The 24,831-nt window shown below is 35.6% G+C and overlaps 1 protein-coding gene across 1 annotated transcript in view; it reads left to right on the forward strand.

Annotated features, from left to right (window-relative positions):
- Positions 1 to 426: 426 nt before the first annotated feature.
- LOC119788579 (protein phosphatase 1 regulatory subunit 1A-like) overlaps positions 427 to 24,831 on the forward strand; it is a 28,439-nt gene continuing 4,034 nt past the window's right edge. Inside the window, exons 1-5 of the mRNA XM_038293122.1 lie at positions 427 to 823; positions 14,326 to 14,386; positions 23,574 to 23,611; positions 23,765 to 23,828; positions 24,374 to 24,556. Coding sequence (XP_038149050.1) covers positions 743 to 823; positions 14,326 to 14,386; positions 23,574 to 23,611; positions 23,765 to 23,828; positions 24,374 to 24,556 — 427 coding nt within the window. The 5' untranslated portion in view covers positions 427 to 742. The remainder of the gene's footprint in view (positions 824 to 14,325; positions 14,387 to 23,573; positions 23,612 to 23,764; positions 23,829 to 24,373; positions 24,557 to 24,831) is intronic.

The following is a 24,831-nucleotide window of genomic DNA, read 5'->3' on the forward strand; positions in this document are numbered from 1 at the left end:
TTCATTTGATATCAAAACTAGTGAAGATGTGTGGTATTGTGTGTACTATTTTAAACTTACAGTATGTATATTTATCCATACTTAAAATTGAGCATGAAAGAATCAGAATACTGAGCCAAGTTGCACACATTTAGTCTAGAACACAGTGTAGGATGTTTGTAAGCACATGTAGGTTGCTGGATTTAAAAATACTACCAAAGCTGTGGTCGTTCAGCCTCCTTTGATTGGAGATAGAGAGAGTGTTTCTTTGTCATCCTTTGTCATCCTGAGTCTGCCATCTGTGCAGAGGATGCTGCAGAACAGCCAAGAGCTCAAACAGCCAATACAGAAAGAGAGGATGTTGAAGAGAGGGCGGGGCTTTGTGTGAAGAGGAGCATAGCGCAGCGAATGATTGCGAAGGAGAGGAAAAGAGGTGTTCCTTGCTCAAAATGCCCTTGCCTGAGCGCTGAGCTTGGAGAGGCAAAGAGAAAGGAGAGGGCTGCTGGAAGGTGATGAAGACTGGAAGATTGGATAAGTGTTCAGATTAAAAATAGAAAGCTCATTAGATTGAGGTGTGGGTTAGATAGATAAAATAAAGAGAAACTAACAAAAATATTCTGTTTTTTCTTTGGGAAAAAGCTGGAAGCCACTTCTTTTTTAATTATTTTCCCAGTCTGTTTTTTCCCCCCCATCTGTACGGATTCTCCTCCTCTTCGTCTTCTTTTTCTTCTTCTTGCTCTCCTCTCCGACAGACAGTACCACCATGGAAACTGGGAGCCCCAGAAAGATTCAGTTTACCGTCCCCCTGCTGGACACCCACCTGGACCCAGAGGCAGCAGAACAAGTAAGGTGGAAGGCAACGGGAAGGATAAAAAGAGAAAAAAGGGGCAAGAACAGTGTTGGTCAGTCAGGACCCTGAATCTTTTTCTGTGTGCATCATTGTTATTGGAAAAGCAATTAGCACTTTTTGTATGCAGATATATTTTTCCCTTTAAATATTCCAAGAGGAAATTATCAGACTGTTGGCTGTAAATTAACAAGGACACATTTATTCTGAGCTGTTTAGCAGAGTGTGTCTCAATTCAAATGCTGCATGGTTTTCAAAGAAACCTCAATTAAGACTACATTTGATATTATGAGTATGGAGTATGTTCTCAATGCAGAGCAGTAATAAAGTCATTAATTTACAATTAATATTTCCTATATTGACTCAAGGATTTACAGATTTATTGAAGCACCTGGGATCCCAGAATTATTTAGTTTTGTTAGACCTAAATAAGTCTCCATTAGTTCATTTAGTGAATTTATTTGGAATTTTACTGACTTTGTTTAACCTCCGAAATATTGACCGTTTATATGTTGCATCAAAGGTTAAACAAAATAAATCACTATATCTCTTCTAATGATAAAATGAAATCTGAGTTAATAGAAAACTAAATCAATTTTTATATTTTAGTTGTTATGGGGAGATGCTAGAAATCTGGACTTGTGATATAGGAGCATAAAGGTTAGTCAAAGACAAATCCCAGTGCATGCAGTTCTTGCGCCTGTGGAGAATACCGTGTGAAAGGATGTCACGTTTTCTCCTTTTTTTATAAATATAAAATAAACAGTAATGGCCATTCATAATGAAAGAGCCTTGAGTACAGCTGACAAAGCTTTAGGAATCTGCCTACATCCCATTTGCCCCTTATCTACTTTTTTCCTGTCTATTTCTACTTTTCACTATTTTCATATCTCTGACTGAGAAACATGTGGATAATCAGGGATTTTTTCAATGCATAAAAGGAATATTGTGAAAAACATGAAGTTTTCAATTTTTTTAGAGGTTAAAAGGTATATATTATAAATATTCATCACATCTACAGTGGGATATTCTAATTGTGACAATTATTGTCTATAGATAATAAAAACCAAAACTTAATTGTCTCAGAAAGTTTGATTACACAGAAGTGAAATACAGGAAACTCGTGGTGTCACACTCTAATCAACTAATAAACTCAAAATAGCTACAGAGGCTTCCTGAGCCTTCAGATGGTCTCTTGTCCTGGTTCAGTAGGCTACTGTACACGATCAAGGGAAGGACTGCTGACTGAGAGTCCGTGTTTCAGTGATGGTTGTGCCGGTAATGTTTCATTGTTATCTGTCTGCAGTCAACTCTCTTAAAAGTACCCTTCAGGGCACCTTATGCTTTTTAGAGATAGGGATTTTATTTTACAGCAGGACATGATACTGGCCCATACTGCAAAAAGTAGCCAAAACTGGCTCTATGTTTATGGTTTTATTTTAATCAATTGGCCAGCAAACTATTTTGGAAAAGCATTGCTTTCAGAAGCTAAAAATATCTTTTTTAAATATTATTATTCATTTTTTTTTTTTTGCCTGTAATATAAGATACCAGGCATGTTGAACATCTCCTTTGTATTTTAATGGATCTTATTTTAAAAAGACACATTAGTCTTTGAAAACTCATTTGCCCCTTACAGTTTTAATCTGTTGTAAATTTAAGTTGGAACTGAAAAAAAAAATTATTTTACACGCTTAGTTCCAAATTGCTTTATTGTTAAATTCAGCCATAGTGGAGAAGTTCAGAGCAAAAATTACAATTTAATGTTAACATACAGCAATCTTGCATTTATCTTTTTAGTTTGTTAGAGATATTCACTACTTTCAGCCTTTTCACACGTACACACCGTACACAACATAAAAACCTTTATAAACATTATGCAATGGGGGGAAAAGGTCTTGTGTATGCTTAAATGATGACTTGCAGAGGGCTGGCTTTAAAAAAATCCAAAATATCTGTCATGATTAAAGAAAAAAAAAACTAATATAAGATAAATATAAGATAAACATACAGATAAATACGATAAATACTGAAGTAAACTGCCAAATTTATACAAGATATAGAGAGTATTATAACTTATGTAACTATTCAACAATCAGTTGTTGAATTGCAGTCAAGGACCAAACAAATGCTAAATGGCCTGTGATTATTTGGTGCCTTTGCAAGTCAGGGAGCTCCAATGCATTTTGTACCATGCATTGATGGTGGCAAGCTTAAATGTAGCCGCAGCTGATGTGGGGCACAATGAGAGAACCAAGGCTGGCATGCAGAAGCACCACTGGACCTGACCACCATCAGTGGCAAGTGAGGTAAAGTGCCTTGGATGCCTGAGACGGAAAGAGCTGGGGTTCATCTTGACAAACCTCCAGCTGCAGGATGAAGCCCTGCATACTATGTTATTTATACTCGGAGCAACGGTGGCGCAGTGGTAAGCGCGCATGAACCATGTATGGAGGCTTTAGTCCTTGACGTGGGGAATTAGATTTGAATCCGACCAGTAGTCTTTAAATTGTGGGGAGTGCTGGAGTGTTGCAAGTACCCGGTTCAATCCACACAGCCTAAGCAAGACCCTTAACCCCACACTGCTTCCAGGATGCCACACAATGGCAGCCCACTGCTCCCAAAGGAATGGGTTAAATGCAGAGAATGAATTTCCCCATTGTGAGACGATAAAGGAATTTACAATACAATACTCTTCCAAGGGCCACAAGTGGCCGAAAGGCCTGACTTTTTAACAACCCTTGTTTGCATCAATGCATATTCCCCTTTTACAATTGCATAGACTGGGAACCTTCAATTCTAGTCCTGGAGGCCTGGGCCCTGTATGTTTTACATTTATCTTGTGTCAACACACCTGAGTTAAAAAATCAGGACATTAATACGACTCGGCCATTTAATGCAAAGACACATCTTAAACATGCAGGACCCTGGAACTCATGGACAGGAATTTGTGGCCTAGACAATATCCAGATTTAACTGCAGGCAATCTCTGGCAATACTTGCCAGAGATGCTGTTCATAGATGTTTTCCATACAATCTAATTAAGTTATTTTGAAAGGAAAAATTGACATGACCATCTTCTCAAAGACAGATAATAGAAACATACCCCATCAAGCTTGCTTTTGTAATGACTGTATATTTAATCAAAGAACCCCATGTAACCTTGTTCATTATTGTATTTGGTAGAATGCCTTAGAATATGAGTGTTTTTGATTTCACTGCACTGTTGCACACAATTTTTTTTGGTCTGCAATAAAAATCAGATTTTAAAGGGAAAATGTTCAGTAGGTATGCAGATTATATTGCAAGTCAGAGCACATGGTGTAGATGGAATTTTATTTGAAACACATCTGATCCTTTGAGGTAACTGTTTAACATAAGAACTCAAGATTACTTAAAACCTCATGTTTATATATTTGTATTCAACAATACATATTTCCTTTTAGTTGTATGCTAAAAACCTACTGCGTTGCTGCTCTGCAAAACTCATAAAGGTTTCAGTTTGCAACATCAATAAGTATGAGGAAACCTTTCAAGATGGCCAGTGGGAATCTTTCCTGTCAGAAGGCAATTTTTTATTTTATTTTTTTTTGCATCACTATAAGCAAATCACCCTCCAAGCTGGTTCTCAAGTGACTTTGTATTTTTATTATAAATGTCTCTGTGACCAGAAAGCCTGGCAGGCATTTAAGAGTAGATACATAAACAGAGAAGAACCTCTGAATGTAAAAAGATTATGCTTATAAATTTGTACACAGGCCTCTGTAGAAAACTGTGGTGTCACTCAGGAAACCTCTGTGTGTCCATAAAAGATAGCAGCAAAAAAAACCTTATCTTTTTACCCTAACTCCAATACACCAACATTGTATATAAATTCAATGTATATTTAAAGGCACAGACTGAGTTATACTTATATGATGTCAGTGTTGGCTGAAAAGATTTGCTTTGTTACTCAATCAAGATTATTTATAGCTCATAAATAATATTGCAATGAACAAGCCACCTGTCAAAACTGTGAACTTATCTCAAAATGTAAGTTAACCAGGGAAATTACGTTTTACCCATAGACTGCTTAGTGGTATTAGAAGGATGTATGTATGTATGTATGTATGTATGTATGTATGTATGTATGTATGTATGTATGTATGTATGTATGTATGTATGTATGTATGTATGTATGTATGTATGTATGTATGTATGTATGTATGTATGTATGTATGTATGTATGGATGCATGGATGGATGGATGGATGGATGGATGATCCATCATCAATTCCTAGATTGCATTTATGCAGAAAATGTCAATTCTTTGTTCTTTAGCTATTTAATTAGCAATTTTTCTTTTTGGCTGTGACATTTTGTTGAAGGGTGGTTGCAGCTGTAAAGGTATAATGTCCTGTGTTGATTTGTGAAAGTATTAATCAGAAAAAAATGTAGCTGCCATGTTTGCAGTAATATTATAAACTAATTAAATTATTGTAATAACTGTTCAGCAGTTTAGCAACCTTTTGGCCAATATCAGCAAAAACAAAACTCTGAACCAATTACTCTGTCAATGAGCAGATTTGGTGTCTATCAAAACTGATCGGACTTTATATTTTCTCAACTTACATCCATAAGTAAAAGTTTTACCTTTTTTTCCGAAAAAGCTCAAATGTTTTGCGACTGCTTAGAGATCAAACGTGAACATCAAAATTCAAGACTTTCAGGAGATTTTCAGTTTGGTTACAAAAACATAAAAATGCTAGCGCTTGCTAATGTTAACGGTTGCTATCCTGCTGTCTCTTCTGTAGCCTTTATTTGCAAGGCTGACCTTTCTTAGACTTTCCCCATTAGTCCTGATGCTGCTTCACCCACATTTTAAAACAGTCTGTCCAGAGTGAATTGGACGGGATTTTTTTTTTTTGGGGTACAAAAGAGTTAAATTTGCTTTTTTTCAGATCATAGGACTTTTTATACTCATGTTTGCTGTGTCTCCTTCATGGCTTTTTACCGCTCTTCCATTAAAGCTAGCTTTTTAGAGAGTATAGGGAAAGACAAAGTCCTTTTGTAGTCCTCCAGTGGGGAGATGTGTTCTTTTTGTTTAACTCACCCCTTAGGAAGCAGTGGTTGAGTGACTGTTCTTGGGTTAAGGGTTTTTCTCAGGGGCCCAGAGTGAAACGCTGAGTTTCTAAGCTGTGGCCTCTCCACCTGTTAGTTTATCTAGGTGCCTATATATTAGAAGGTTTTAGGTTGTGCTGCATTCTTTTCATGTCCAACAGATGGATCAGTTCTCCATTAGCTTTTAGTCATTTGTGATATGAGCTTTTAACCCCTCTCCTATTAAACCTCTCTAAACATTTTCTTATCAAATAATGCTTGTTTTCATCTATTTAGTAAGATATCATTGAAATAAAAACAATATTTATCTAGAGGTCTGTTCTGATGACAGACACTGTGCTCTTTAGATCAGACATAAGAACTACTGCATCTGCAGGAGATCTCATGACCTCATGAGCATCTCTCTCTCTATATATATATATAGATATAGATAGATATATCTATATCTATATATGTATATATAAATTTGCCTTCACCATCAACACAAAGCCTTCCTTTCCTTGCAAGTGCAAACCTGCTTGGCAGTAAACTTGATTCTGATTCCGATACATTTCAAAGCCAAAAAAGCTCCAAGCTACCTTTTTCTGAAATGTTTTCAACATAATCTGAAAGGCAAACAATCATATAAGGCATGTTGGTGTACACCTTCCTCAGAAAGTAGAACAGATCTTGATCAATCATAAATCCTTTTAAAGAGACAGCCCATTATTGTGAGCACTTCATATGTGGTCAATTTCCCATCAACAGGACTGCACCATTAAATAGCTAACCCTCAGAGAAAATTGTTAACACAGAACAACAGAAGGCTTGTTTCATAGTCTACAGATATACAATCTGCACAGATAATGTTAACAAGGCCAAACATGTTGGTGTTTCATCATCGACAATGTCAAAGGCGATTGATTCTGTTCCTGAGGCCAATATAAAAGGAGACAGAGGAGTCAGCTGATTAAGGGAAAGTTGTTGGATTTATAAAAGGCTTAAATGTTTCAGTTCTCAACAAAGATTAGGAGTTAAGATATTTATTTTCTATTCTGTTTTTTACAATGTTCTCTTTTCAATATTTTCTATTGTTATTTTCTTTGTTTTTCTTTTTTTCTCAGTGGTTGATGGTTATTATGTCATGCTGATGTAGAATTACATACAGAATCAAGGGACTGTCTCTTTAACAGGACTACCTTAGGAAAGCTTATACCAAAAAAATATTGGAATTAATTGGGATTCCAGATTATGCCGTGTCAATAACATTGGAAATGTTTCCTTAAGAACTCTTCTGGGATATTTTATTATTTATTTTTCAATTGAATCTGTTGGTTTGTCTTTTGTAACTTGACAAAATGAAAAGATTTTCAAAGGGTAACAGGAAAGAACACATTATAGGTTATAAATTGATAAACTTAGAAATGGCAACCCTGGACCCTGTTTAAAGCTATTAACATTGATGCTAAGCTTAACTAGAAATAATTGTTTTTGGTTTTAGAACCATTGGATCTGTTTTTGATCCCGTTTCTCTCTGGGCTCATCTTTTGCTCTGTCTAACCGTATGCTCTCTCTTTCAATATTTTTGACATGAAAAATGGCTGATTGTCATCAAACAGGACAGATGGACCCAGTAATCAGACGAGTCAGACAGTGGGAAGTTTCAAAATGTTCAATGACAAAAATAATATTACAGAACAGAACAGAAACGCAGGCCGCTGTAGATCAGGGAACCTGCAGCGGCGGCAAGGGGGAGGCAGAGCATCGCTCATCACTGGCACTTTGGATGTGGGAGAAATACAGGTAAGTGACCACAATAATCTGACACAAGATGATTATCCATGTGAGTCACTTACCTGGTTTGACAGTTTAGTTCATCCTCTCATGAAAGGCAGGATCAGCTGATGCACTGCCAACGAGATGTGGTGCTGAGACGTCCAGAGTGTCCCCAATGCAGCAACCCCAGTGAGCAGGCAGGAGACAGATCCAGGTTCGAGAAATAGTTTGAACAGGATTGTTCTGAGATCCAGGAGTCCGTAGCCCGACCAGGGGTTCCGATCCAAATAGGAACTGACAGATCCAGTGTTCCAGGAATACACAGAGCGTTCAGACAGGTTCAGAGTTCCATGAGTCCAGCTGCGAGACACACAGATGGAGACAGGGGGGCTCAGCAGTTGAGAGGGACAGAGAGAACTTTAAACTGAACTCCTACCAGGAGCCAGGATTAAAATTAGAATTAAAACTGGTCTCCCCCGCACTCTGAGCCAAAACCAGAGGGCTCCGCAGAGAAGGGCCAGAACCAGAGCTCCCCCGCAAGCCTAGCCAAAACTTTCAGGGTTCAGAGGAGAAGAGCCGGAACAAGATCAGGGGAAAGGCGACAAACACTACACCATCTCGACACAAACGCTCCCAAGAGGCAGGACATGAACCATGGACTTACCTAAACTCAAAAACAAACACACATGAACAACTAACACATTAATAAAATAACACTAAAACATAGCACAAACAGTTATCTGTCCGTGATAGCTGGGCTTAACCGTATATATAACAGAGGGAGCAGGTGGATATGATGAATGACAATTAGAGAGCGGGGAGGGAACGGCAGGTGAATGAAGTGAGTAATCAAAACAGCTACTGGGGCTGTGATAATGACAAAGATGTAATTTGCTTGATTGTTTTGTCTTACCAGGGCCGCCTATAGAACTGGTCTACTATTTCTTTTCTAAGAGAGTATTATATTTTATCATTAAGGTCATTTTTTTGGGGGGGCATGTCCACTGCACTTTTTCAAACATCTCTTTTGCCCCCCTGCCCATTTTAGTGTCCAAGAACAATGTTACACTACAGTACACAGACATTTGTTGAGCACTAGGACCAAGCAGAAGACCGCAGCTCTAGACGAAGGCCACTTTGAATTTCGCTACATGCTTATTTAGGAGAAGCAGTCCTGCATAAGCAGTGCCACTATGCAATCAGATGAGTTTCCTTTGATAAAAATCATTTTTTATAATCCTTCTGTATAATTTGGCTGAATTTTCTCTGTAAAGTGCCTTATGATGACATGTTGTAGAAAGGTGTTATATGAATGAGCTAAATTGAATTGAATTAAGAGAGCAAAACACTTTCAGAGATAAAACAATCCAAAAGATCTTTGTTTTTAGCTACAAAATATTCAGGCACAAAAGCTCTGAGAAAAAAACTAACAAATTTTCTTTTTTACTCATCCAAAAGTTCAGCTGAACTTATTCTTACAGGTATGCTTTATACAGTAGGGTAAATGGGGGTTACAGCTTGACAGAAGTGATAGTTAGCAAAAAAAATATGTTTTTTCAACTTTTAGATAGAAGAAAGGTACTGATACAAAGCTCAGCCAGTTTGTTTGGTTCACCAAGCTGCTACCAGAACACATTTTGAATCAGCAATTTTTTTTCTTTACTTTTTTTGCTTTTATTATTCTTGCCTTTTTTATGATTATCAAACATGTTAAGGTCTCAGCTAGGGTCTCTTTGTTTTCAAGTTTGCAGTTTTTATTACTGCATGATTTTTATTTGGGAGCACCAAGTACATACTGTAATACACTTATGCTAGAGCAATAGAGGTACAAAACGTAAAATGTGGCTCAAACAGAAAAAAAATCGTAATTGAAATGGAGGGAGGGTTTCTGTGTCTTTCATTTTATAGAAGGAATCATGTGTCATTATCTGAGTTTTTATTATTTGTTTTTTATTAAGAGAAAATAAATGAGAAAAAAGCAATTGTTTTAACCTATGATCAGAAACCTGAAATTTACTGATGAACCCTTCTTTTTAGTCTAACCAGGGATCCAGGCTTTTAATTGCCACCTTAGGTTGTCTTACAAATGTTATTAAAATATAAGGACATCTAATTTCTTCTCCACTTTCATATTCTATTGCTTGACCATTTTTGGTATATATTATAACTAATGGTAGATTAAGCGCTTAAAGGAAATGTTTTGAATTGAGATTTTATAAGAGTACTGACAGGAATCATGCTGAATCCTCCCTCTCCAACAACATTGGACATGAGGAAATGTGTTAATTTATGTAGTAGAAGTAGGTTATAGTTTTATTTATTTTATTTTGCATTTCTCTTGTCTGTATATCTTAAAGCTTTATACTGACTGATGGTCTGGCATTGTGTTAAGCTGCTCCTTTATCATATTTTTCTCTCATTATTTTTTTTGTATTTTGGGTCAAAAGACTGAAACTAGAAACCTCCATAGATTTTGATTTCTTTTCTCTTTTCTTTTTATTGATTTGGAGAAAATTGCTCAGTGCAGTTTAAATAACCCCACCGATTTACAACATAAAAAACAAAGTGCTTTTTAGAAAAACTGTTGAAAATTAAATACAACGTGTTTCTTCGCGGGATAATGACTCAACGAGTAAGAAAGAAACTGTGATTTCATGTGTAGCCTATAATTCAGGATTAAGACTTTGTTCTCTAATGTTCCCTACAATTACTTTATCTTTGTCCTTCACTGTGAACATTTTTCAGTTTGAGTTTTTGTGTCCTGGTTTACAGAAGTAAAATGAATTCTCAGTCTCAATACAGTTTAGCTCAGCCTTGCTGATCAGTTATTGTACAGACTTACAAAAAACATTTTAGCTGACATCACAAACAAGAATGTGAAAGATAATTCATTTAACAGAGCGTAATATTTGCAACAAAGAAGGGACAGAATCTTAGAGGCAGACGGAGGAATTTAAAACCCCACATATAGATGCGGATATCTTAAGTCTTACTATTGGAGTAATTCATCTTAATCAAAGTCAACCCACTGTTGGAGGGTCTGAAGGATTCATTATGGCTTAGCTCTTGCCTGAGCAATACCAGGATTGTGTGTCAAATGACAGAATGAAAGATAAGGAGTCACATTATGCCTCCTGGACTGATATAATCTCTTCACAGTGAAAAGTGTCTAATACAACTCACCCAGTTACAAACCTTACTTACTTAATGATGACTTAAAACTATTTTTATGCAGCTGTGGATGTTGTTATATGTGGCTAATGTTTCAGGACTAAAAAACAAAACTTTAAAAAAAAAGGCCTCATGGTCAATAAGGGATTAAAAATGTCTACTCCTCAGATTTTGTTTCATTTCTAAATTTATTTTAGCTACAAATTTGCTCTGGGGGCACATGATGACTAAACAAAAGCTAAAAGAGCAGTGTGATTTATCGGTTGGATTTCTACATTGTTAGGAGCAAAATATAAAAATATAAAGAGGCAGAAGATAGTGTCAGTTACGTGGTAGGCTTTGAGATTTGAAAACCTTAGCTCTGCTCCTTTGAAGCTGTTTTTTGTTATCATCAATAAATACTCATATATATACATTTTAGGGTTCCACTTCTACTTAAATGTTAATATTACTTTAACAAGCACATTAGAACAAGTTATTACCATTAACAGTGAGGAAAATAAGTATCTCAACAAACTGTTGTTTTGCAGAATGCTCCTACGATGACAATTTCAGACCCCTCCATGATTTCTAAATGGGAGAACTTGCAAAATAGTAGGGTCGAGGAAATTAATCAAGCCCATTTCATCCTTCTCTGAACCAGTCTGGATGTGTGTTAAGAATTGTTGCCAACTGAAAGACTAAATAAGAAACAATAACAATAAAAAAGATTATGCTAAAACACTTTTGGATTTTAATGAAAGAACTTCAGAATGATCAGCTCTTAAGCCTCATTGCCACTAAAAACTGCTGGATCATCAGTTTCTCTGTCAATGTTTGTTTCAAATGATCAGAAGTGTATTTGGAGACCTTTTTAAATAACATGAACCTCTCAAACACGATGGTGGTGGCATCATGCTTAGGGGCTGATTTACTACTAGTGTCACCTACAAGTTATTTAAAGTGATTGTCTTAGTTGCCCTACTGGTGTTGGTATTATTATTCCACCAAAGAAAAATACAGTTCTAGTGTTGTTGTGCAAGGTACTGTAAAGCATGAAAGGAAACTAAAACATGGAGTTGCAAAATGATTAGAAAAATGATTTTACCAATATATAATTCCCTTTTATATATAAAAAAGGGAATTATATATTGGTAAAGTTACAGTTTTTGTTTTCATTCATGAGGTTATTTTTAGAACAAAATAGCCAACCTGGTCTCACTGGGAGTTTATTGTTAATTTTTATTTTTTTTTTTAACGAAAGGCATGCAGAGCTCTTGATTTGCAATGCGGACTGTATGGTGAATTCAGTTTAGCTTTAAAACTACATTTGAAAACAACAATAGCTTACCACAGTGCCGTATAACTTGTAGATCATCAAAAGATAAAATGCTATTATGAAGGAAGACAGTGGTTCAGGCAGGTTTCAAAGCCTGTGAATAAGAATGTTTTTTAAATTAGATTTGAAAGTATCTAATGTAGGAGAGGTCCTTATGTGCAGGGGCAGTCTGTTCCACAGTTTCAGAGTATTTAATGCAAAAGCAATGCTGATCTGGAAACAAGACGTTGTTCTTACTTTATCCAAATAAATTTTTTTGTGCAACTCAACCCGCAGTTTTTTTTAGCAAATATAAAATAGCTTTAAAAATATGTTTAAGGAAACCAGAATAAAACATTTGTACCTTATGTTTTATCAGGGTGTTTTGACTGTGAACTGTATCACCCAACAGAGTTGCTCTGTGTCCAATTGAAGGCTGCACTCATTACAGCGTGATCTGACTTCAGGCAGTTTTCTCATAAATTACCTGTAGTTATTTACATCAGTTACATTCCTCTGCCTGGCTGGTAAAGAAAAGAAAATGAATCTATTGTCATTGCATTTTCACAGCCCTCTGGCTCAAAACCTTTGAATTTTAAAGATGTTGGTCCTCCCCTTAAATCTGAATTACACCATTCAGTATGCATTTTAAAGATAGAATCTCCCATGGTCACAGCTAGTTTTTAGTGTTGAAGCATGAAGCTTAATATTTCAGCTCCAAGATCTTGTGAAGCACCTACATTTAAAATATCACTATGCATTGCATATAGCAGAGATATTAACTCAGGTATTAAATCATGTTTGAAAAGAAGGGGAGTGAGAGAACATTATGATCATGCAAAATTCAAGATGAATAAAACTGAAAGCAAAGATATGTGGTTTTCTCTATTAAGTAAATCTATGAATACATCTTAGTGATTTTACCTGGGGACTAACAGATACAAATATTTCTTCTTTTCTAGTCCAGATTCATATTAATTCAACACATTAATTCAAAACAGCTACATTTAACTGAGATTCCTTTTTATAATACACAAAACACAATGAGATGCTGGTGTGTCTGGGTTAAGATCCAACTACTTATAAGTGCACATGTAGCTATAAGAATGATGAAGCCGGCATGACTCAGCAGCCTTGTCAGCAGCAGTACAACTGTTCCTGTTGGTGTAAATCAAGATGTCAGGATGTGAAATGGCTAAGATAGTTAACACACTTGGAGCTTACTTTGTTATAACTCTTTATATTAATGGAACAAAAGAATTAAATTGAATGTACAGTTCTGTGGTGTGTCTCAAGAATAAAAACCCCCACCATGTCAAAGCTTTCACTCAACTGCTTTAGAGAAATCACTAAAGCAACACTGCTTCAAGTTTGACCCAGGTATTAGCTCAAATGGAGGTAAATATTTAAAAGATTTTTCAGGTCAATATACAGCAATTGGTGTGTATCGATGTTCTGTGTGGGCTGCTCTTCTGAAATATTCACTTATGTAACTCGAGAGGGTCGGATTCGTCACTAGTGCTTTACGCCAGTCTAAGCTCCTCTTTGACTTAAGGCAAAATGTTGTTGGTTAAAAATGATGCACACATAAATCGTGCACCAGGGTAAAACAGCAACATTTTAAAACGTTCTGTTCAGTTATTTTATTCATTGAGCTTAGAGCTTTATGTTCAGCAATCAAATGTTTCAGCCCGTCTAAGCAATTCAGTTTTTATTTGCTGTTCAAAATCCTCTTCAAGCTGAAGAGTGTTGTTGATTCTGATCCGAGAAACAAGCAGATGGTGGAAAACTCTTTTCTAATCTCAGTACTGTGGTATACACTGTTGTTGTCTTTCAAATCAGCCATCTGTAAAGTCTGTAGAATCCCAGTACTCCTACACCTCCACTGGTCTGACAGGAACATGATTCTGGATGCTGGGCTGACCTTCCTTCTGCTAAGGCTGGAGAAAGGTTGCAATACTGCCTATAAACCGAATACTGAAAAAGTGCAACTGTAAAGAGGTGTTTTGATCAAATAAGCAGATGTAATTCTCTAATATGTAAGGGAATTAAGTTTGCATTATTGTGCTGTTAATTTTTTCCCCACACCTGTCTGTAAGTGAAACTGTATTTTTCTTTTATTTGTGTGAAGGATTAAGATGTGAAAGATATTAAACAGAATGTTTTATCATTTTTAGATCAGAAGACGTAGACCAACTCCTGCCACTCTGGTGGCATCCAGTGATCAGTCCTCACCTGGTAAGAGACTCCAATGGAAACACCCTCACTTTACATACAATCCTCTAACTGCTGCTGTTCTATAAAGATCATGAAATTCAATAATAAAATCTTTTTAATTGGTTAGATTACACTAACAAGCGCAAAGCAAGATAAACTCAGATGGTTATGGAGAAGCAAATTGGTAAAAATTTAACAATTCATATTGTTCTCTTATATTCTCTACAAGAGTAAAGAAATGTTTTCACTCTTCTTTCCATTATGGATTTTAGGTCTAATTTAACATATTTTAGGCAGTTTTATTCTCTTAGTATTAAAGTCTTTGTCATCGTTATCGTCTTTTAGTTTAAAAGACGAGTTTTAGTTCCAATTCTAAGGGACTCATTTTACTTTAATCTTTATTACAAAAAAATAAAAAATTAACAAGAAAGATTAACAATCCCTTTTCGAGGGGTAAACAGCAACAAAAATAGAAGAAATTGACTAAGTGATGTAAATTAATATTTAGCTGAATAACATATAACTTTATCTTTCCCGGTATCCAGTAGGAATTAATTTCCCATTTCATGACTCGTTGCCATCTGTTGGGTTTCCTTAGACAGAAGAAATTTAACTAGTCGGTCTCTATGATTTAACTGCATAATTTGTAAAGTGCCTTGATAGGATATGAATTGTTAAGTAGCGCTATATAAATAAAAAATATTTGATTTGGTATTTAGTTACTTTCAATCAAATATATAATTAAGCTGTAAAAACCTATCCAACTTCATAGTTTAATAAGGTTGAATGTTATTTTGTCTTTTAACTTGTTAATAGTGTTGGTTTTTTTTCATTGGATTGACATTGAAAACTGATTTTTTGTGGGATCATTTGTTTTATTTTGTTTTTATTTAATTATTTCTTTTAATACAGTGCTTTATGATTCCTTTTTTAAACAATGCTTTAATTTATGTTATGCTTGAAAACAAACCTTTATTCTTTCACTGTTGTGACCTTTTCCAATTTGACTGCCATATCTTTAAAAATGTCCTTACATTTTGAAAAAAAAAAATAAAAAATTTACAACAAACAATGTTCTTTTTTTTAACATGAAGAAAGAGATATCTGCTTTTTTTCATTTGTGTTTAGGCTGAAAATATCCTGCTAAGCTTTAAAAAATATGATCACAGTGTATTTCATGTTTACCACTATTAGACAAACTAACTTGAAGCACAGACCTTTGCAACAAAGCTTATTTTATTACTCACTACATTTTTAACGCAATCTACACTTAAAATCTCAAATAAGAAGGAATAAGAAAAAAAAAACGTTTCTCTTTTTTTTTTTTTTTTTACTTCTGGGATTCTGCATCTCATCTCTTGTAACCAGAGTATGAATCCTCCTGCTGCATTACAGCAACAAAAGCAGCTTCTATTCCTCTCATGGGATCTTAATGATCAAATATAACAGGCAACCTCTGAGGAGTTCTCCAGCTGTATGAGTCATCCATCGGCTCCCTGTTTTCCTCACTGCCTCACTCTGGGAATGCGTTTGTGTGCAAAGTGACCTACTGCAGATTTAAAAGATGAAAGCAGAGAGAATAATTTTCTCCTAGTGAGAAAAGATGCTTGTGTTCACCAGCGTGAATGAGTACGAGATGATGAGTCACTGAGGTAATGGAATGATAAAATAATACTATTAAAATGCTTTTTTAGCCTTCATCTCACTGTTTATATTTTATTCCACTTAAAAGTCAGGCATTGCAAATAATAACCATTTCTTAAAGGATATATTCTAGGATCATTTTTTTAAGTTGTTTCCTTTACTGTAAAATACGTAGATGTTGATCTGTTGACGCGCTGGTTGGCCTCTAAACATGTCTGCAGCAGCCTTACTCACTTATTTTAAGTGTCAAAAGAACGATTTTTGCCTTCTCTGTCAGGGAGAGAGAATTGTAAAACTTTGCAGGCTATTATGTAGAAGAGTATAAAACAAAACAAAACATAATGGAGAATTGTGTAAGTTTATGTTAATCATTGCACTGTACTAATGAGTTTCATCCCATTGAAATAAAGCAGAATCTATTAGACATAAAAGCATCAGAATCTTTTTGTAGATTAAATACAATAAATAATATATACTATAAGAATGAAGCAATATAATGACAGATAAAATTATTAACAGGAACTTATATATATAAAACCAAGACGAAAGATAGAACAAAGGGAAAAGCAACTCAAGGTAAATCTAATAGATGACATTTCCATGCAAGGATACCGGGGCTGCATACCTACAGAGAGCATGAATTCATCTGATTTCAGTTTAGTGCCTTTATTATAATAAACCTCATTTCACTACATTTTACTGAGTCAAAAATTTTCTGAGGTACAAACACCCACAGCCATCATTTCTTGCAGTATTTATCCTCCCTAATAAGATGCAACTCTGCCTTAAGACATACTGGTAATATCTTAAAACCAAAAAAATAAACCTTACACAAATGAATGCATTTATGAACTTTATATCATAGACTAAGGGCAAGCACATCTAAAACTACATGTATGTGAATTATTGCCATTTACACATATATTTGCACTGAAGCATGAATAGGCAAAATAGATATATTCAGCCACGGATATTCTTATCTGAAACAGTGATACTTCCAAATGAGTAAAAATTGTGACAGTGCACTGTTGATGATTGGATGCTGCCAAGAAGGCACTACTTAAGGTTGCAATAATTCTTATGAAAATAGAATACTTTTTACTGTGCAACAGCTCAAGTCCCCCTTAATAAAAGGATAATGTTCAAATAATCACGACTCCAAATAGATAACTGACTGAGAAACAAGCTCGAGTAGCACAATTGAAATCGCTAAATTCATCCATCTGTTTTCAAACACGCTTAGCCCAAGTGGGGTTGCACTTATCCCAGCTGTCAACGGGCAAGAGCCGGGGTATACCCTGGACAGGTCACCAGTCCATCGCAGGGCAACACAGAGACAAAAAAACATTCACACACACTTACACCTAAGGGGACTTTAGAGAAGCCAATTAACCTAACATTCATGTTTTTGGACTGTGGGAGGAAGCCGGAGTACCCGAAACCAACACATGCTCAGGGAGAACATGCAAACTCCATGCAGAAAGACCCCCGGCTGGGAATCGAACCCAGAACATTCTTGCAGCAAGGCAGCAGTGCTACCCACTGTGACACTGAGCAGCCAAAAATCAAACAAAAACAAAAATGTTTTGTATTTATTGGTGATAATATTTTTCACGTATGTGTTGGTGTATGAACTTTTATTAAAGGGAAATATTCAAAAGGAAACAACCACTGCATGTTTTCTGTGTATCAATAAAAAAAAAGATAGTAGTCTATTTGTTAGAGTTATGCTGCATTACGTCTTTTTTCTTCATAAATGAAATCATTTTATAATTTCTCTTTGTGTTTATCCACTTTCAAGATTAGTTCCGTTTTCTGAGATATTCAAGTGCTACAAAAAACAAAAGCACAATAAATCTGTATAGAAGCAAACACTTTTTTACAGACACATTTTCAAGCAGTGATTAGCCAAATTATTGTTATGCTATAAATTACTGTAAAGCAGATTAGTGGTTCTCAGGTCCCCAATCCTGACTGACAACTTTCACAGATCATTTTGGATTTGATTCCCACTGATTCTTCCAATTTGAGTAGAAATACCCTAGTTGATTAGCTTACAAGCTGCTTGTATAAACAAGTATAAAGCTATCAGACTGTTTGAGATTAAATGCATCCTCACATACAATTTATATTTACAAGCATACAGAACTTTTGTTATATCTACTTTACTCTAGGCTTCAGCTTCACCTCCATGTCTTGAATAAATTACTTCTTTTATTTGCATATTCATATTGAATTGCTACTGTAGAAATCCATCCATCTTATTCCACAATATTTTGAACCCTCCCTTTATTCGTTCAAAAAATATTTTCTTTTTATTTCCGTTGAAGCACAGCTATGACTTGTCTCTTGATTAGCTTAAATATTACTTCCAGTGAATTACAAAAGCAACATTAAAAACTGAGATAATGAGAGGGACTAAGTGGAGGAGATTCAAAGATGCACAGACACACAATATCACAGCAGTTGTGATCCACTTTCAGTGCTGTTGCGTGTGAGAGTAAAAGCTTGTGCCAAAGAGGAGAAGGGGGATGGGATAAACCAGATATGATGATGAGGAAGAAGAGCTGCACTGATGCAGTAATGGTGTGCCCCACATCAGATAGATCTCTGCATTATTAAATGTGCTACAGATTTCTCTGCTCTATGTGTTGTGAACCCCAAAAGCACATCAGAGGAGCAGATACATCTAAGTCACATGCTGAGGGCAAAGTAATGAAGAAGGATCCTGAAAAGGGTGGAGAGATTTCAGTTTTCTTCAAGGCTAAGCAAGGATTTTGTGGATTTTATATTTTGAAGAGACTCATCTCAGAGTAAAAGGAGTGTTTTTTTTCATTCAATTACTAAGATTTATAAGTGATTATCATCGGATTGTTTGTACGACTAGTAGAGAACTGACTAAATAATGGCACAGCTATTCTTTATCATTTAGAACATTGTACACATCATAGGCTTTCTTCTTAAAAAAACTTAAGCGCATTAAGAATGTCTGATGTCCAGCACTTAAATTTATGGCTATATAAATCAACATGCCTTGTCTCATATTTTGCATTGTAATAAGCACTTTAGAAAACCTAATGTTTATTCTTCTGTACCATCGTGATATAAAAAACTGAGCTGTTTAAAAAACACAAACCTCCATATTTGTAAAGTCAAAATGATTTGTTTGTATTTACCACTTTCACAAATTGAGTGCATTTATTTATGAATTTATTGTCCACTCAGATCACAGATGAGCAACATGGGATTTTATGCCTTGCATAGCACATTTCAGTCTATAGCGGGATTTAAATGCAAAACCTTCAGTTGTCAGATGACTCATTCACAAGTAGCTCAGAAAATCTAATTGCAGGTATGAACTTTTTTCGGAGCTGGATCAGCTGAGGGAGTAAAAAACAGACATGGAGGTAACAAAAGAGCAAGACTAAATATCTTTGTAAGGCAGGTTTAAAAGCCTTCCACATTAGTTTCTTTCCTTTTATTGGAAAGTAAGAATTAATAAAATATGTGTAGGTGTGTTATGGTAAAATGGTAAATGGCATGTACTTATATAGCACCTTTTTTCAAGTTAGGAGACTTGACCAAAGCGCTTTACACTACATTCATTCACCCATTCACGCACACACTCACACTGATGGTGGCAAGCTACATTGTAGCCACAGCTGCCCTGGGGCTCACTGACAGAAGCGAGGCTGCCGTACACTGGCGCCACCGGGCCCTCTGACCACTATCAGTTGACAATGCAGGTGAAGTGTCTTGCCCAAGGACACAACGACAATGAAAGTCGGAGTCGGGGCTTAAACCGTCAACCCTTCGATTTCAGGTCAAACTCCTACATCCAACGCCACTGTCACCCAGTTATGGGTTTAATAGCTATATGGTTATTATTTGTGCCTTAACTTTGTGTAACTCAAAACATAAGTTTTTAAATATAAGAATAAGGAGTGAAAAAATGTAATTGTTTCCCATTATCTTTAATTTAAGGAATTTTTATACTTTTCCAAAGTATTTCATGGAATTCCCTTTATAGAGTAAATTATATGACAAAATTTTGTGTGCATTCTTCCAAAAGGTTCCCATTTTAGTTTGTGAAATGTAGGCCTCTTCCTCTAAGTAAAACTGGTCAATACTCATATGTGGGTATGATTGATTAATTGAGTGATTGATCGCTTTATTGACTTTATTGATCTCAGAGTGGAAAAATTTACTTGTTACATCAGCTCGAATACTCAAAGAAGAAGAACGTGCCAAAGGAAGAAAAAGTTGCATTGGATATATACAGTATATACAGTGCATCCCCATATGACAACCTTTTATAGAAAAGGAGAACCCTAAGATTTGCTCCATCTGAAAATCTGAAGAACACTAAAAGAGAGCACTTCTATCAATGTGAGTGAGTGAGTGAGTGAGTGAGTGAGTGAGTGAGTGAGTGAGTGAGTGAGTGAGTGAGTGAGTGAGTGAGTGAGTGAGTGAGTGAGTGAGTGAGTGAGTGAGTGAGTGAGTGAGTGAGTGAGTGAGTGAGTGTAGTGTCAAGTCCTCGGGCTTGGAAAAGGTTCTGTATAATTACAGATCACTTTGCTTTTTTTGTAGATAATGTTTTTTTCTCTTATCTATTTTGTGATGAACACTAGCCCATCTTGCATTCAGTCTTGCAGCAAAATGCTCACACCAAAATTTTTCTGCCACACCAATGATTTTTAGTAGCTTTTGTTTGTACAGAAGATGCTTCATTGTGGGTAATGATATAACACCAGCTTCAGCTAGCATTGTCTGTTTTTTTCTAAACTGGAAAACATTTTCATCTCCTACCTCAACAGTAGAATGTTTATAGAATGATTGATTAAACAAATGTGGAACATTGAGGCTTCATTAAAATTCTACCCAAGGATAAAACCAGACTTCTGGAGTTCAACAATTCTCTCCCTATAACATGTTGGTTGTTAATCCCCTAAAGTCAAGGAAGTAGAGTATGTGAGGTTCTAACTTAAAATATATTAACATGTGTCCTTTTATATCACTAAAATTAACCCTCAAATTCATCATTGGGGCTATCAAAAACAGTTTTAAAGATGTAGGGCTCCCCATACATACAACTTTTTATTTTAAAGTAATTAAAAAAGGAAACCTCCTTTTCTTTATTCCTAAATTTAGGTGATAGAAATACATTTGGTAATCATTGCTCATATGATGGAGATTTAAAAAAAATCTGATTTAATAAAAGACACTGACCATTCTGCATGCTTTTTTGCTTCATAAAAGTTTTTTAGACAGAATATATGCAAAAAATGTCACTTATCATGCATAACACATCATGACGTTTAAACAAACATTTAAAATAAGTATAAAAAAATACTGGCCAAAGATACCAATTCTGCAGGTTTGAGAAAGAAATCTAAATAAGTAAATATAAAGTGATTAAATAACTCACATATGAAAGAGCCAAGCAGATGTGTAGAGAATCATGACGTTTCTATTTCCATAGTTACCTTAATAATCACTGTTGTCATTGAATTTGTTGATGAGATTGTATCTGCGGGAGAAGTACAGCACAGTGGATGTTTTGTTGAAAGACCAATAGGAGTAAAGGAGGCACGATGTGTTTAGCATGGAAAGAAAGGAGCCTCTTATGTTTAATGATTAAAAAGACAAAACAGACTCTTCCTCTTCATACTCCAAAGGAGAGAAATAAAACATATAAAATGTTTTTTTATTCTATCAATGATCAATGTTGCATATATTTTGCATAATTTGCCACACAAAGCAGGATGCACGGTTCTTGCTGTCTTGCAACAAGAAGGCTCTGGGTTCGATTCTTGGCCCAGGGTCTTTAGCATGGAGTTTGCATGTTCTCCTTGGGTTCTCTCCAGGTACTCCGGATTCCTCCCACAGTCCAGAAACATGACTGTTAGGTTAATTTGCCTCTCTATATTGTCGTTAGGCGTGTGTGAATGGTTTTGTGTCTTTGTTTGTGTCTGTGTTGCCCTGCGACAGACTGATACACTGACCACACTGTGACAGGACTACAGTAAGTGGAAGAAAATAGATGGAAGGATGCCACACAAAGAAATACATGTCATTATTTTTTTTTTTTTCTAAGCTGCTAAAGAGCTTTGAACTGAAGCCAGTTAGAATTTTACACAATAGAAATTAAGAGGGTTGGCTGCGAGTCAGAAGTCTGTCTTTGTTTTCGTCTTGTTTTCTCTCAGTCAGTCAGCAGAGAGATGCTGTGATAGACTCATCACTAGGGGTGGGTATTGGCAAAGAAGTCACGATTCGATTCGAATCACGATTCACATGCCACGATGCGATTCTATCACGATGCATCACGATACTTGAAATACTGCGATGCATTGCAATATTTTCACTGAACACTGTAGTAAAAGGATACAGCCCTTACCAGTGGCTGACTGGCTGGGTATGATCTGGATAGTGTCTTCAATTGATACATAACTGAAAGCAACCGAATTCATACATAGCTGTATTTATTGAAATGACTTTTGGAGGTGTTGCCATGAAAACAAATACTGGACAGAAATATTACTATTACCGGCGTGGACACACTGACAAAAAGATCTTAGGATTCATCAAACTTAAAATAACAAAATAAGGATAATCAGTGCCGTTTACATGGCCTCAGTGGTCCTTCAAACCAATGAAACGAAAACATTAAAATGTTTCAACTTGAAAACTGAAATGATAAAAAAAAAAAAAAAAAAAAAAAATTTTTTTTTTTTTTTTTTTTTTTATAATCGATTCTTGCCTTCAAGAATCGATGCAGTAGATCACAACAATTAGAATCGCGATGCATCGATATGACGATTATTTTGCACACCCCTACTCATCACTGCTGTAAAATCTTTTTATTGGCTCTTTTCCTCATTCTGTACCACAGACGGGCTGCACACACACAAAACAATCTGCAAATCAAGGATGGTAATACCAGACTTTGTTTTTCTTGACCAAATATTTTTTTGTTTTTCCATTTTGTAAAAAAAAAAAAAACACAAATTGTTTCAAGATTTCATTTAATGTCATGTGATTCTAACAAGTTGAACAAGTTAGATCGAACTCAGAGAAGGATTTTTTTGAGAGTTTGGAAAAGGAGAGAACTGTGGACAAACCAATAACTGAAAAAGTGGGGCATACACAAGATCTCAGTCCGACATTTACTGTTTTTCTAGTAGAGTGGTTTTCAAACCTGTTCCTCTATTACCGGTACCACTGTCCTGCCTGTATAAACCGTCTCTCTGTTGCAGTACACCTGATTCAAATGATTAAATGAATCTAAGCAGCCATCGAGTGCTTCAGAAGGCTGATTCATTTAAGTTAGGTGTGTGGCATCAAAAAGACAGTTAAAACACACAGCGCAGCGGTACTTGAACAAGGCAAAATGGTTTTCTCTTTTCCATTTGGATGCACAGCAGAGCTCCATCTGTGAAGAGAATGCACTAAAGCAGGGATTTAGTGCCAAAGCAGTCATACTTTTTTGTTGTGGTTACTAATTGTTGCTTTTTTCCCTGTTTCACTGCGTCCAAAACTAAATTGACTGTTTGCTTTGTGACAGAAATAGATGAAGATCGGCTCCCAAACCAGTTGTATAAGGTAATTCAATCATGCTCTCTAAAAGCCAATTTTACTGCAATGCAACTATAAAAAAAAATCCCATGATCTGTTTTCTTTTTGTTATATTGAATTTCACCACTATTGGTTTGCTTTCTGCTTCCTTAGTTTATACATAATGTTGATATTTTCCAGGCTGCCTTGTTGAATTCCCCTCGACAACGAAGAAAAGGACAAAAGGGGACACCAACAATGAAAGGTGGGCTGCTGTTAACCTTTTCTCTATTCAATTTTTTTTTTATCCAATAATTTTTGGTCATAATAAAGAAAATGTTTTTTTTCCATTTTGAGAGAGATTAAAAATGTCAATTCTCTAAAACAGAAGTTTCCTATATATTTTTAAATATATAGAATATAAGGGAGCAGAGAGAGTCAAAGTACAATCGATTTTAATTAACTCTGTAATGAAAAAAGAATAGCCATTTTATAGCATCATTTTAAACATTGACTGTTTTTATTATTTCTCTAATATTCTATAATAAAACCATATTATAGTGTGGGTTAAAACTGTTACATTATGACATGAAAAAAATAAAAAAGGAAATTATATATTTTTCAATATTTTAATGTTTTTTTTTTTTTTTTTACTTTTAATATTGTAAGTATTTAATTGAATGTCAGCAGTTTATAGCTGTTTAACACACAATAAGTTTAGCTTCTTGGATTTCTTCTGTATCATGTTTGGTAGGCATTAACCGCTCTTTTCTCATGTTAATGTCTCTTTTATTACCTCCCTCTTCCAAGAGCTGCAGTTTCTAGTAGAACATCACCTTTACCGACAGCAACAGGGAGCAGGAGACGAATGTTCCTCAGAGAGCTGTTTGTCTGACCGGCCCAGTCCTGACTCTGTTCCTACTGGGGAGGAACTCCCACATGATGACGAGGCTACTACAGAGGCCTTTGAAAAATTACGCTTCCAAATGGAAGGTAAGATATATAGTAGCAGCCATTCAAAATGGCCATTCCATTGGATAGAAATGTAGATGAGCTTTTTAATTGGAAGCCCAATCACAAATTAAAAAACAGTGGATATCTTTTAAGGAATATTTAGACATATTCTTTTTTTCTTGCTTTTCTCCGTCCACCCCTCTAAGATTGCTGCTGTGTAATTGATTATTGTTCAGTAAACAAATGAAGAGAGCTGTATCTTTGAGGTTTGCAGTTAAGCCAAACTTTTTCTTTGTCAGTTAAAATAATACAAA

The sequence above is a fragment of the Cyprinodon tularosa genome, unplaced genomic scaffold, assembly GCF_016077235.1.
Source record: "Cyprinodon tularosa strain WSP-4 unplaced genomic scaffold, ASM1607723v1 ctg10, whole genome shotgun sequence".
Lineage (NCBI taxonomy): Eukaryota > Metazoa > Chordata > Actinopteri > Cyprinodontiformes > Cyprinodontidae > Cyprinodon > Cyprinodon tularosa.